Source organism: Atractosteus spatula, chromosome 3, assembly GCF_055471065.1.
Source record: "Atractosteus spatula isolate fAtrSpa1 chromosome 3, fAtrSpa1.hap1, whole genome shotgun sequence".
Taxonomy (NCBI): domain Eukaryota; kingdom Metazoa; phylum Chordata; class Actinopteri; order Semionotiformes; family Lepisosteidae; genus Atractosteus; species Atractosteus spatula.
In genome coordinates, this window is record NC_142708.1 from 35,743,507 (window position 1) to 35,759,017 (window position 15,511).

The following is a 15,511-nucleotide window of genomic DNA, read 5'->3' on the forward strand; positions in this document are numbered from 1 at the left end:
CAAGACTTATTTTCATAATATCTATTTATTTACGATTCTGTTTCTCACTCTCACGCATATACCATGTCCACCTATCATTGAAATAAAGTGTTGATGTGCATGTGTTATGCAATTTGCAGTGAATAAGTAAAGAAGTTGAGCACAGTGATGTACGCTAATTTCAAAATTAGTTACTCAGTTCTAAACTCATTCTCTTTCTTTAAAAAAAAAAACAGGAGGCTCCTGACGTTATGAAACCCATTGGTGTCCGGGTTGACATTGGTCTTCAGAATCCAAATGGCAACCCTGTGCTCAATGTATATGCACCCAGTGCCTGGGAGTTCTCTGTGAGTTTTGCTGGCGCTAACATTTTGAGTAGAAATTTTTTGGTTTAAAGGACTTCAAACTATGGGTTTAAATATTTATAAATACTTCCTTATAAATACTGAATAATGTTCAGTTAGACATCATTGGAATCATAAATAGGGAACTATTCTTTTTTTATTTGTGTTATCAACTGTCTATTCAATGCAGAATGAGTTAAAAGACTAGCTTTTTTACTGTCAACACTGTGTTTTACATTTTTAAAGAGGAAGGAAAGAGAGGTACTGTACATTCATAGTGACAGAGTTGCAGTTTTGTCAATGATTTGTGGTATAGACACCTTTAACACCTGATTATTAGGTTATTAGTGTATCATCTCCATCTCCATCTCCAAGTTGTAATCCACACAGTATGTTTTTTATGTGTTCGCAGATTCCCTTTTCAATGGATTGTGGAGTCGATGAATTGTGTTTATCAGACCTCACACTGAATGTGAGAAAGAAAGATATGGGCCAAAGGTTAAGCCTTTTCCTGTTTAAAAATACAGACATTAATCCCAGCTCAATGTTAAAGAGTTATGATGTTTTCTCTGAAGTTCTTATTATATGTTTTCTTCAGTTGTTATCAATTGTTATTCTGGACTATACTGCTTGTTTCATTTCTCCTATCACTGGCATATAGTTGTACACAAAAATCAAGTGGTGGTCAATGAAAAAGCCTAATTTATTTTCTATTTTTACAACTTTTAAATCAGAGTCCTCTTTTAAAAAATGTCTTGGAAGGCAATCAGTTGTTCACAGTTATAAATAGACCTCACAAGGCTTATGGTATAGACATAAAACACAGGATATCAAATGAAGTAGGATGGATGTAAGTTCATTTGTCATTTGAGATGGAAAAACAATTTTTACGAAGGATCTCTTAAAAAAATTGCAACCCTCTTAACTTTTGGAAAACATTGCCTTTCACAGTTCAAAAATATTAATATATTTTAATTACACCATTCTCTCACTATGAGGGGACCTTTAGGACCATGATGTTTTGCAAAAAGGCAAGAAATATACAGTATGAGAACACTCTGAGTTAGGGTCCTAACAAATGCAAAAATGTGTTTCATGAACAAAATAAGATTTTAAATTTATTATTTTAATTCATAACTTTATAAATCCAAATGTGCAATCTTGTAAATTAGTGATAACAGTGATACCTACTATAGTATTGCACTTTTTTAAAAATGTGACTTTTTTTAAACTAAAAGGTAGGATGAATGGTCTGATAGAAATTAACCATTCTAGAACTTTGTAGAAACCTCTGTTTTGAACAGAGAGGACAGTGAGGGGAACTGGTACAAGTACAGAATTCAGATTCCTCAAGCCAAACTGACTGGATTTCTTCTGACTGAACAGTGAAACAGAAACCTTAGGACACATTATATTTCTAGCAAGAAATATACTTCTTGCTAGTATATTTAATAAATGATTTAATACCACTTTGTGGTGCTTTTGTTTTCTAGCACTTCACCACTGCTTGTGAGCTCCAAGAACAGACGGATCTCTTTTGCTGTGGAAGTGGAAAATAACAAGGAAAATGCATACAATGCAAAGGTCACTGCCACTTACTCCAAAAACTTGTTCTTCTCTTCGGTAAGTCAGACCATGCAGGAGGAATACTCTTCATGGTTTAGAATTTCAGCTTTTTAAATGCAAATATTTTTTTTTCTTTTAAAGCACATGAACTGTAACCTTTTTTATGTAAGGGTGCATCAGATAAGACAAAGACTATTGACAGACTTTGGCGGGGGCCATCCAAGGACATTCACTTTCTTCTTGTTAAGCCACTTCAGTGTAGCTTTGGCCTTGTGCTTTGAGTTGCTGTCCTGATAAAAAGTGAATCGTCCCAGCTATAGATCCTATTTGTTGTAAGACACTAAAAAAGAGAGTGTACCTAGAGAAGTCCACTACAACTTAACAGAATTTTAGTACAGTGTGTATCTAAGCCACTTATTGTAACATGTTTTGAGAAGAATATTAATTGTCATACATCTGTATTAGTTCAGGTGGGTAGCTGCGTCAGCATGCGTAGGCTGCAAAGGAACAAGTAATAGGTTTATTCCATGCTGAAAAAAAGAAGAAAGAGAACACAACGTTTCGGCCGTGGAGCCTTCTTCAGGTGTGAGAGAGACAGGGCAGTAGGCAAAGGTAAAGTAGCGGGAGAACAAAGGTTGGGAGGGAGGAGGAGTGAGAGGCGGGAGCAGGGGACAGAAAGAGAGGCCAATCAAGAGGTGTGAAGTCAGAATGGGTGCAGAGAGGTGTGAAATGAAACTTCCAATGAATGGAGAAAATTTAAAAGAACAGTAGTCTGTCGTTAAGGGAAGGGAGAAGGTGTGATCCTAGCTGCAGAATAATTTTAGTTTCGGTGGTCTTTCTGATGTATGAGTTCGGAAAACCGTCTTTGAGAACACAGACGGAGAGATTAGAGTGGTCGTGGCCGTCAGAGGTGAAATGAGAAACAATGGGCTTGGAGAGATCTTTAATCTTTACAGCCCTGACGTGTTCTCTGAAACGGTCTCCGAGTCTCCTTCCTGTTTCTCCAATGTAGATGGCTGGGCATTTACTGCAAGAGATACAGTAAATAAGGTTGCTGGAGGTACAAGATGCTGTCTGGGTGATCCGGAATTGTCCTGAGGGGCCTTGAATGAGTGTGGTGGTGGCTGTGTATTTGCAGGTGATACAGCGAGCTCTGTTGCAAGGGAAAGTGCCTGGTGTGGATGGTTGTTGAGGGCGGTCAAGGGAGCTGTGAACAAGGAGGTTACGCAGATTAGGTGGTCGGCGATATGAGATGATAGGGCGATCAGAAAAGAGGGCCCCAATGGAGGGATCATCCTGTAGGATGGAAAAGTTGTGGTTAATGGTCCTGGGGATAGGAAGTGTGTTAGGGTGGTAAGGAAGCACCAAAGGAATGCGGTTGTTACGGCGGGAGCTCCTGATCGGGTTGATGGTCCGGGGGGTGTTTTTGGCTCGGGCAAGGGCCCTGTCAATCACACTACTGGGGTATCCTCTGTTGATGAAAAATGAGTACATTTCGAGGGCTTGGTTCTCGAAGTCGATGTCGTCGCTGCATAATCGTCGTAACCTAAGGAACTGTGAAAAAGGAAGAGAGTTTTTAGTGTGGTTGGGGTGAAATGAGCTGTACAGGAGGTAGCTGTGTGAATCCGTGGGTTTGTAATAAACTGAAGTGGACAGTCGGGGGTAGTTGATAGACAAGTGGATGTCTAGAAACGGAAGAGTAGTGGAAGATATGTTAATCGTATATTTGAGGGACGGGTGGAAGTTGGTGAAATGGTGCAGGAAGAACTCAAGCTGATCGTTGGAGCATGTGGCGGCACCGACGCAGTCATCAATATATCGTTTGTAGAGGTCAGGGACATAGCCAGTGTAGGAAGCGAAGAAGCATTCTTCTACCCAGCCGACAAAAATATTGGCATAGCTGGGTCCCATTCTGGTGCCCATGGCAACTCCACTGACCTGTTGGTAAAAAAGATTATTGAAAGAGAATGCATTCAGTGTGAGGACCAATTCTTCAAGGCGTACCAGGGTGTGGGTGGGTGGTTCTCTTTCTGTCCCCTGCTCCCGCCTCTCACTCCTCCTCCCTCCCAACCTTTGTTCTCCCGCTACTTTACCTTTGCCTACTGCCCTGTCTCTCTCACACCTGAAGAAGGCTCCACGGCCGAAACGTTGTGTTCTCTTTCTTCTTTTTTTCAGCATGGAATAAACCTATTACTTGTTCCTTTGCAGCCTACGCATGCTGACGCAGCTCCCCACCTGAACTACTACCGCCTACAGCTGCTGCGACCCACTATGCCTTCCTCCAAATCTTTTTCTAGATCTCTTCGTCATACCTTCTCTTCCTCCCTGGGCCACTTGCCCGCTTCTCTCACTAAACCAGCATTCCGTCTCTTCACAGCTATCTGTTCCAAGACTAGGCTTTCTAACCACCTTCTATTCCTTTACAGATGTCGTCGACATTATATCATCCCTAAAGGATTTCGCCTTAAATTTAATACCTTTTCTTTTGACTCTGATACCACCCAGAGTAACACTCAGAGACTTCTAAAACAATTTTCTAGGAAACTAATGCTCTCTACCATTTTCTCCCTCAAAAAACAGATTATCCTTTCCGACAACAACATCAAAGAGGCTAAGGAATTTCTACGGCTGACAGCTCCACATCATCTTCCCTTCATAACTAACCTCATTAGATCTCTCAACTCTAAACTCTACCAGTTTCTCACTACAGAGAAGGACAAAAAACTCAGTCATCTTCTACAGAAGAAAACCATCAACACCCCGAACACCCTCACCAACCCTAACCTTGTTGTCACTATACCTTCTGACCTTTCCCTTTTACAGGATGAGCGATCCCTCCTCAGCAAAGGGCTCAGTTTTGTACCAGTTCCCAGGAAGCTGGACATCCCCCAGACCAATGTCGACCTTAACCGCTTTTACCGCAGGATTTGTCTCAGAGCACATTTTGCTGACAATTCCTCTTCACAGGCAGCTGATAACAACCCGGTTATTGATGTCATTAACAACATTAATCCCAAACAGAGCTGTTGGACTCCCTCCTCTGGCCGTTTTCCACCAGTTGATTATTTCATCAACCAATGCACTAATCAAGCTCCCAAGGCACTCTCTATACCCAGTAAACATAAGTCTAACCTCACCCAAGGAGAAAATCAGGCGCTCCAGTCTCTCCGCAACAGGGATGATATCGTCATCAAACCAGCAGACAAAGGAGGTGCTGTTGTGGTGTGGCGTAAGGATCTATATATCTTTGAAGCCTCTAGACAACTAACTGACACTTCTGCCTACCTCCCTCTCCAACAGGACCCTACCACTGACTACCAAAAGGAAGTGGTATCCACCATTTCTCTTCTTATCAGCAGTAATGAGCTCCCCCAGGTGGCAAACCGGCTCATCATGGAACATCCACAGGTATCTCAATTTTACCTCCTCCCCAAAATCCACAAACCGGACACCCCTGGACGCCCCATCGTATCAGCATGTAACTGTCCAACTACTTACATCTCAGCCTTTCTCGACAGCCTCATGAGACCGCTGGTTGAAGATCTTCCCTCATACATCAAAGACACCAACCACGCGCTCCAACTTTTTAATGATTTCCAATTTCAGGGTACCGAATGCTACATTTTTACCATGGGCATCACATCTCTGTACACCGTCATTCCCCATAATGACGGCCTCACAGCACTCAAGCACATGCTGGACAAACGCACAGTGCTTGATCCACCCACCCACACCCTGGTACGCCTTGCAGAATTGGTCCTCACACTGAACGCATTCTCTTTCAATAATCTCTTTTACCAACAGGTCAGTGGAGTTGCCATGGGCACCAGAATGGGACCCAGCTATGCCAACATTTTTGTCGGCTGGGTAGAAGAACGCTTCTTCGCTTCCTACACTGGCTATGTCCCTGACCTCTACAAATGATATATTGATGACTGTGTCGGTGCCGCCACATGCTCCAACGATCAGCTTGAGTTCTTCCTGCACCATTTCACCAACTTCCACCCGTCCCTCAAATATACGATTAACATATCTTCCACTACTCTTCCGTTTCTAGACATCCACTTGTCTATCAACTACCCCCAACTGTCCACTTCAGTTTATTACAAACCCACGGATTCACACAGCTACCTCCTGTACAGCTCATTTCACCCCAACCACACTAAAAACTCTCTTCCTTTTTCACAGTTCCTTAGGTTACGACGATTATGCAGCGACGACATCGACTTCGAGAACCAAGCCCTCGAAATGTACTCATTTTTCATCAACAGAGGATACCCCAGCAGTGTGATTGACAGGGCCCTTGCCCGAGCCAAAAACACCCCCCGGACCATCAACCCGATCAGGAGCTCCCGCCGTAACAACCGCATTCCTTTGGTGCTTCCTTACCACCCTAACACACTTCCTATCCCCAGGACCATTAACCACAACTTTTCCATCCTACAGGATGATCCCTCCATTGGGGCCCTCTTTTCTGATCGCCCTATCATCTCATATCGCCGACCACCTAATCTGCGTAACCTCCTTGTTCACAGCTCCCTTGACCGCCCTCAACAACCATCCACACCAGGCACTTTCCCTTGCAACAGAGCTCGCTGTATCACCTGCAAATACACAGCCACCACCACACTCATTCAAGGCCCCTCAGGACAATTCCGGATCACCCAGACAGCATCTTGTACCTCCAGCAACCTTATTTACTGTATCTCTTGCAGTAAATGCCCAGCCATCTACATTGGAGAAACAGGAAGGAGACTCGGAGACCGTTTCAGAGAACACGTCAGGGCTGTAAAGATTAAAGATCTCTCCAAGCCCATTGTTTCTCATTTCACCTCTGACGGCCACGACCACTCTAATCTCTCCGTCTGTGTTCTCAAAGACGGTTTTCCGATCTCATACATCAGAAAGACCACCGAAACTAAAATTATTCTGCAGCTAGGATCACACCTTCTCCCTTCCCTTAACGACAGACTACTGTTCTTTTAAATTTTCTCCATTCATTGGAAGTTTCATTTCACACCTCTCTGCACCCATTCTGACTTCACACCTCTTGATTGGCCTCTCTTTCTGTCCCCTGCTCCCGCCTCTCACTCCTCCTCCCTCCCAACCTTTGTTCTCCCGCTACTTTACCTTTGCCTACTGCCCTGTCTCTCTCACACCTGAAGAAGGCTCCACGGCCGAAACGTTGTGTTCTCTTTCTTCTTTTTTTCAGCATGGAATAAACCTATTACTTGTTCCTTTGCATACATCTGTATTGTCAATGTGGCAGGGAAGGGCACAGCAGAATTTGTTGACAAAACATTGACAATACAATATTTTTATTTTTAGTTCTTAAACTGTTGGCAATTTCATTTGACTTCACAAACTTTAAATTGTAAGAAACTCTAATAAAGGACACTTTTATTTTAATTAAGGGACCAATTATGCTATGGAGGGTTAAGGTTGAATGAAATTCTGAAGACCCTGTGTCTCCTTTTGTGTCTTTTGTGGGTTTTAAGCATCCTGGAGTGGTGAAAGAATAGACAGACGTGTGGATTAGGATATGAAGTCTTTTTTGATTTGCCTATTATTTTTTCATATTTTTGGATTCACAGTTGTGCTCTTTCTTTTTCCATGCTTGTCATTGTGAGGTTGTAATGGGCAAAGAAATCATTTGCATTATGTCAAAGTATTTATTTCTAATCTAAGTTATGGTAGGTGGTATTACTACACAGTGCTCAGGAAATGTATGTGATGTTTAACATTTACTTGACCAAGGCAGCTCATCAGGCTAGAGCTCATCCCACTTCGTATAGTGTTAAATTGACTGAAAGAGCATTACTCTCCCCTTGATGCCTTCACGTTAGCCACTACTTTTTTTTTAGCCACTACTCCATGCTGACCACTACTCTGTGTGCAACAGTATTGAATGTATCCATAAAGAGGTTCCCCATGGGTGGCATAGTGGTGCAGTGGTTAGCATTGCTGCCTCACAGTGCTGGGGCCCTTGATTCAGTTTTGGACCTCGGGTGCTATCTGCATGGAGTTCACATGTTCTCCCTACGTTCGCATGGGTTTCCTCTAGGTGCTCTGGTTTCCTCCCACTGTGTTAAGAAATACTGGTAGTTAACTGGCTGCTGGGAAAATTGGCCCTGGTGTGAGTGTGTGCCTGTGTGTCTGCCCTGCAATGGACTTGCATGTCATCCAGGGTGTATCCTGCTTTGCGCCCCTTGGTTGCCTGGAGAGGCTCCGGCTCCCCCAAACCCTGTATTGGAACAAGGGGTTAGATAAAGGATGACAAGTGGAGGTTCCAGTCCAGTCCTTACCAATGTAGACTGCATTTAAAGGAGCAACATCTGACCAGCTTTTGCATTACAGACTGATGGCTCTGGGGTAAAATGCACATTGGAGACAACAGAAACTGTATCCTGTCAGGTTGGATACCCTGCACTTCTGAAAGGAGAAAAGGTGAGTTTGGCATCACCTTTAATGCCTTTTAATGCTTCTAGAGCAGTAGATAAGTGAATAAATGAAAATAAATACAATAATTGAAGTCCCTGGCAACATACAGTATATGAGTTAGTTTAAAATATGGTCAATCAATAATAAGAGTTTGATTGCTCACATGCAACCTATACCTCACCTTAGGAGTCACCATTGTTGGAAAGTAGTGACTGAAGTATTTCTTGTATTTTTAGATGAACAAGAGTGCAACTTACATAACTTTATGACGAAGATTTCAGGGTATTGAATATGAAAGTACAATTGATCTACACACAAATTGATCAATATTTTTTATTTTTTTAAAAAAGGTGTCATTTGAGATCACTTTTGATTTCAACTTCGATCAACTGCAGAATGTGGCTTATGTGAACTTTGTGGCTCTAAGGTAGGACCTGTAATATGCCGCTATTTCTTTTCTTATTTCTCTTTAGTGTAATTAATAGTTAATCTACTTTTCTTTTTTTCTCCAACAGTGACAGTGATGAAGTCAATCCTACCGATAATGCAATGAATATCTCCTTTCCTCTTCAGTATGACTCTGAAATTATTTTGACTAGGTATGTGTCACGCCCTCTGCAGCCAGAGGGCGCTCCTTCTCTGTCCTGTCCCTAGTTTCCAGTCTGCTGTCCTTCCTGTCCCTCTCTTTCCCTTGGGCTATATATTTCCGGGTCTTGCACTCTGTCCTCGCTCAGCATTGACGTTCGGATGTCCTGAGACCCGCCTAGCACCAGGGCGCCCCACGTCCGCTCCCTGAGGGCATAGGTTTCTATACGGCATTCCTGAACTCTTTGTACTAATGAGCCCGGGCCTTTTTCCCGTCTCGCCGCTACGCATATGGGTCTTTTTCCACTCTCCTGCTCCCCACGGTTAGTCCCTTTGGACGTCCGTGACAGTATGTTGACTTCTGTTAATCAATTGTGCCACTTTACTATTGTACCAAAACTTTGCTACAAAGTCAAATATTCTTCACATTTGTGTATGTTATTATCGTTTTAATTAAGTTTATCTTACATTCATTTTAACTTTAACTTTTTATATAACGAGCTTAAGTTATTTGTGTGACTATATTTTGAATTTTAAGAAGTATTAGATAATTAAACACTTAGAATTAATTTTTCAGTGACCTTATTCAAGATGATTTCTTAAGAGCTTTGCATCTCCTCTATAATGTAACCCATTGTTAACGTAGTTGATGGAATGCTTACCTGTACTGTGTAGTACTGGTACTAGGAAGTGTCCCTGAGATAATTAATCCCTTACAGATCAAGTGGAGAAATGAGGTTTACTTCACCAGTTGAATTCAGGTGGGAAATTAAGAAGGGTGGAGCCCAAGGAGGAATTTAGCAGTGACACATGGGGTAACACCCCCATTCTTATGAACAGTGCTCTGGAATCTTGGTTACTGTATCAATGGGAGCAACTAACTGCTCACCTACATCACCACAGAAGGATACACAAAAAGATAACAATAAGCTTTCATTCTTCAATTTTTTCCACCAAAATAATGTTAATTTGACTGCTTCCTAATTTGCTCCATAAAGCATGGTGTCAAGTATCAAATTAGCAATCTTATTTCAGACTTTTACCACTGTAATCTCGTCCTCATAACTTTCCCTCAAAACCTTAGATTTTTTTTCTTTTTTTCAGAGATACCAATATAAATTTCTATGTAATAAACCAGGATAGCCTAATACAAACTGCAGTGAACAGTTTTGATGATATCGGTCCGGAATTCAGCTTCACACTAAAGGTTAGTAATAAAACTTTGTCTTATTATCCATTCATTATAAAACTAAGAAACAAACAAGAATGTGGTAGTTCCAAGTTTCCATCCAATTTAGAAATAAATGCAAGAGACAAAAACATCAAATTTACAAGGGGTTTTGTGAGAATATAAGAGATCTATTAAAAGTACTGAGTGGAAAATAAAAGGCATCAATTAATATGTAACACTAGTTTTATTGTCCATTCATTGTGTGGTTGTACTGAAGCAGTGGTGTATGATATCTGAATTCCAAACGTGGTACCAGATCATACAATACTTACACCTAAAGCATCAACATATACCAATATATGTGTTTATATCCAGTAAGATATACATCTTACAAGAATCACATTTCAGGTTTATGAAAAGAGCATGAAGTCCCTTATGAGACTAAAATTATTAATTCCCTGTTTTTTATTTTTATTTTTTGTTTATGGAATATTAACTATTAAACATTAATTTGGGGAGCCAAATAAATATTATTTAACAAAACCTTTATAATATATATTAATATATAAATGCTTTTTGGAAGACTACCAACTGGATAGCTAAACTACTGAATTCTCTTCCATATTTTCAGTAAACAAGTTTTTACCTTGTTTCCAAAGGCCCAGGACCCTCATTTACATTTGTTCTTACCACTTATCGTTCTGGGTGTGCATTAGTCATTTTTGGTATGGCTGTTGCACCAAAACAAAAAACAAAGGCTGCACCATCTATTACCATCTGCAACATTCTGTATGTACTTACAGTAAATGTATTTTTGAAGTTGGAAAATTATCATCTGTTTTTTCTTTAAGGTGTCCACTGTGAATTTTCCGATCAGCATGGCCTACCTCACAGTTTCTCTGCCAGTGTCAACTAAAGCAAACAATCCACTGTTGTACTTAACAGGAGTCAGCACTGGAACGGTAAGTTGTAATTATTCCCACTTTTTATAATTTGTCACTGACTGCAATGTCCATATGAAAATGGCAGTGGATATCCGTCCTTCGGATGAGACGTAAAACTCTCTGTGGTCATTAAAAATCCCAGGGCATTTTTCGAAAAGAGTAGGGGTGTAACCCCGGCGTCCTGGCCAAATTTCCCATTGGCCTTTACCAATCATGGCCTCCTAATAATCCCCATTTATGAATTGGCTTCATTACTCTGCTCTCCTTCCCACTGATAGCAGATGTGTGGTGAGCGTTCTGGTGCAATATGGCTGCCATCGCATCGTCCAGGTCGATGCTGCACACTGGTGGTGGTGGAGGGGAGTCCCCATTACCTGTAAAGCGCTTTGAGTGGAGTGTCCAGAAAAGCGCTATATAAGTGTAAGCAATTATTATTAATTATTATAATTATATTTTTCTGCCAATCAGCTATCCATACACACTACCTGTCGCCGCTGTTTTGGGGGATTGCCAATGAATGCTAGAGGGTCAGTTAGTATCCACTGGGACAAAAGTGTACCATATCTCTGTAGACCAGTGGCTCCAGCCCTGTTTCCAGTGTCTAATTCCAGCCCTGTAGCCCTGTGTGTGCAGCACCTAGCACACATCATCAGGGCCCACTACTCATCCTGGAGGACCGCTGTGTCTTCTGGATTTTGTTCCAGTAGAGCTGTTAATCGCCAATGATAACTGATGTCTTTAATCTGCTTGCTTATTTAGACTTTTTAGTTTTCTGCATACAAGTTCAGCAAAATCCTAATTTAAGTCTGGTTTTCCAACGACAGTCTCTCCTTAGCTTACTTATTAAAAAGTTGTCCCCTTATTTCTGACTTAATAGATCATTTAAATATGATGAACAGAGCACAACTGGAAATGATAATGAGTCATTTTTTACATTTTCCACAATTAGCTTTTTTTTCTTTCTGGAGACGTCTAATAGGTTACATTACAGGTACGGGGACTGAATCATGGAAGTCCTGAAACACAAAAATTGTCTTTTCACTCAGAAGGTGACTAATTTACAAATACCATTCAACCTTTTAAGCAAACTTAAAATTTCCCCCCAGCTAATGTAAATTTATTAACCTGCAATTATTACTGTACCTCCAATGAAACGAAAGCCAGCAGAGACAGGGGACCCACAGGACCAGGTTTGGGAAACACAACAATAATGTCACATTAAGTTTATTTGTAAATGTCTGCAATGAGATCATACTCCAAAGATGACCACCCACACAACCTAACAAAATAGCAATAGCAACCTATCTAGCACGGATCTTTCGTTGTCATTCATGTGACATTTCCCATAATGTTCCAACATGTACTGTATGACAGAACCTAGACAAAACCCAGAATATGGGAAACTTTTTCCTTCTTAACTACCCCTGTCTTAAATTCTAACTATATTTTCACCCTTCCCTGGCTCTTAACAATTGCATTAATCCTAATCCTACCCTGAACCCTAATGCTAGCCATAAATCTATCCTTTAAACCTAAGCATAAACTTCACCCTAACCTTAATTTTCTCAATAACGTTAACCTTAACCTTTCCCTAACCTTAACTATAATTTTCACTCTGTCCTTGATTCAGACTCTGACTCTTGATGTAACAGCCACTGATAAATGTTCCCTGACCGTTGACATCATTGGGAAGCATGCACACATGACATAGACTAGACATTCACCTCTGAAGAACGCTCATCAACAAAATATTGTTTCTTCTTTCTGCTTTTCAGTGTTGAATTAACCTTTACTTGTTTCTTTGCAGCCAACACTGGCTTACACAGCTCCCCACTCAAAATACACCATATGCTAGCTGGAGGCTCATGCAGATGGAGCTGTATCATCGTTTTTCTGAGAAGCAATTTTTCAGTGTCCGATTTATACAGTCTTTTTTTTGCAACATACCGTAGTTAAAATTGTAGCGCCCTCGCTGCTGCCACCTCAGGTCGGCCCCCCACTTCTGGGGACTCGAACCCGGGCCTCCTGCGTCACTCAACAGGGACCCAGCCAGTTGAGCTAAAGGGTAATCTCCCATCAGCCCGACGGCTGCGGTCCCTGCTATTCACACAGAAGGGCAGTGACGTCACCGCGCTGGTAAGCCAGCTCGAACAACCTGCAATGTCGGCCATATGCGTTACACTCTCCCCTGCTTAGTTCGCCGTCCTCAGAGAAGGGCTATCCCATGTAGCGAATTCTGGTTTAGCGAGGGTTCAAATTCGGGCTCTACTCATTGAGTAGAGAAAGCACTTTTATTAAACTTTGGTACAGCCAGAACAACACACCTGTGCCCCCACGCCAGCAGAGAAAATGACAGACCAAGCGGGAGAGAGAGAGCGAGAGCGAGAGAGAGAGCAACACACAGGGGAGCAAAACCAGGGAACTATTTACACAAAAACGGGCGATCTCCCCAGATTGTACGCCTGTTTCACAGTGGGTCAGCTGCACTGGTCAGCGGCTTTCCTAATTCCCGCCCTGACCACTACTACTCCCGTCCTGCCCCTTGCCACGTACCCTAGCCAGGGGCTCTTCGGCCGCAGTGCCGGGCGAATGCGCTACACTGATTTCAAACTTAATATCCTTCCTTACTGAATACTGTAGTTTAGTAGTTGCATTATTAGTTCAGATTCCATTGCAACAATCCAAAATATCAGTATATATGAAATAAAGGGTATCTGGTATGATTTCAGAAATGTCCGTTAAGTAATTTTAAAGATCTATGATATTATGATTTATATTTCAGGTTTCATCTTCTTCTACAATCCTGGTATTATGAAAAATGATGGGGTTTATCCATTTAAATTACAGAGTATTTTGAAGCTTGTTGATAGCGATTGTGTGGGTCATCTCTTACAGGGCAATGATTTGAGCTGCCAGACAAGTGGTTTGGTGAACTCACTGAAAATAACAGAGAAGCCCTATACTGCTTCTTTCTCAAAGGAGAGCTTCAGAGGAACAGAGGAGCTGGTAAGTATTAGACTTTAAACAAGTTGGACATCTCCAAAATATTCGCATTTGAATGAAACACAGTTACTACACAGAGATTAAATTATATTAATTATAATTGTTTTGAGTAATTAAAATGTATTGAGTAATCCTCAGCATGAAAAGGCTACACAAGTGTAAATTTGTTGAGGGTTAATATATTATCACGGAGACCATTCAAGGCTCCTGTAATGCACCCATACCCAGAAGACCATGCTGCATATAATTAATAATTATTAATTGCTTACACTTATATAGCACTTTTCTGGACACTCCACTCAAAGCACTTTACAGGTAATTGGGACTCCCCTCCACCACCAATGTGCAGCATCAATGTGGATGATGCACCAGAACACTCACCACACATCAGCTATTACCCCATCACTGTACTGGGGCATTAGGATTCACACAGACCACAGGGTGAGCACCCCTTGCTGGCCCCACTAACACCTCTTCCAACAGCAACCTTTGTTTTTCCCAGGAGTTCTCCCGTCCCGGTACTGACCAGGCTCACACATGCTTAGCTTTAATGGGTTGCCAGTTGTGAGTTGGAGGGTGAGACAGCTGCTGGCCAACTGGATATCAGATACAATATATTGTTGTTAAAAAGAGCTTATCTGTGTACTAACATTTTTTCACAAAATTAAAAAGATAAGGCAAAATATCCAATATACTAGATGTAGTTAGGGATAGACTTATCACCATTTATAAGAGGCAGGAAAAGGCAGATTTCAAGTCTGCAGAGATTTAAATTGTTTCTAAAACAGACTGAGCTAATAGTTCAGCAGAGTGGATATTAGATGAGCAGTAAGATTTATTTAAACAAATGTTTTGGTACCTTCATGACTTCACCTGGTACTTATGATTCAATAACTGTCTGCATTGTAAAACTGAAGGGACCGAATAGATTTTGACTGAAACAGCATGTTTCAGCTATTATCATAGCAGCCAATACAGGCAGAACACAAAACAGAGAACTGCCTGCTGAAATCAGGTGCAGAGAATTTAGTGTGTACGTGCCTGAGATGCAACAGTACAGTTCAGAATAGTACTACTGCATAATATTATAAAATATATGCAATGAAGCAGGAACCAATAAAAGAAGTTTCATTTCAGTTACATGTTTTTTTTTTAAATTCCTAGTCCTTTAGCTAAAGGTAATTTCAATGACACACTCTATTATGTCATGGTCTTGCTTTTTAATCAGGGGTCTCGAATTTCGAAATCAGCAAATAATAAGGTTAATTATTGTTCTTCTATCTCACATGCAGGATTGCAATAGTGCAAAATGTGTGTTCCTGAAATGTTTTATTAAAGATCTAAAACGAACAAGCCACTACTTTCTGAATATTACAACAAGGATTTGGAACGGCACATTTGCCTCTGTAAGTATTTACAATAGTATTTGCTATAATATTTGTTCTGTAAATATTTGCAAAAGGTCTATATACCTTTCG

The 15,511-nt window shown here is 41.1% G+C and overlaps 1 protein-coding gene across 1 annotated transcript in view; it reads left to right on the forward strand.

The window, feature by feature from the left end:
- itga2.2 (integrin, alpha 2 (CD49B, alpha 2 subunit of VLA-2 receptor), tandem duplicate 2) overlaps positions 1-15,511 on the forward strand; it is a 58,031-nt gene that overhangs the window by 36,979 nt on the left and 5,541 nt on the right. Inside the window, exons 18-27 of the mRNA XM_088910297.1 lie at positions 216-326; positions 736-821; positions 1,817-1,946; positions 8,247-8,336; positions 8,681-8,757; positions 8,846-8,929; positions 10,020-10,122; positions 10,938-11,048; positions 13,926-14,036; positions 15,326-15,439. Of these exons, the coding sequence (XP_088766423.1) occupies positions 216-326; positions 736-821; positions 1,817-1,946; positions 8,247-8,336; positions 8,681-8,757; positions 8,846-8,929; positions 10,020-10,122; positions 10,938-11,048; positions 13,926-14,036; positions 15,326-15,439 (1,017 nt within the window). The remainder of the gene's footprint in view (positions 1-215; positions 327-735; positions 822-1,816; positions 1,947-8,246; positions 8,337-8,680; positions 8,758-8,845; positions 8,930-10,019; positions 10,123-10,937; positions 11,049-13,925; positions 14,037-15,325; positions 15,440-15,511) is intronic.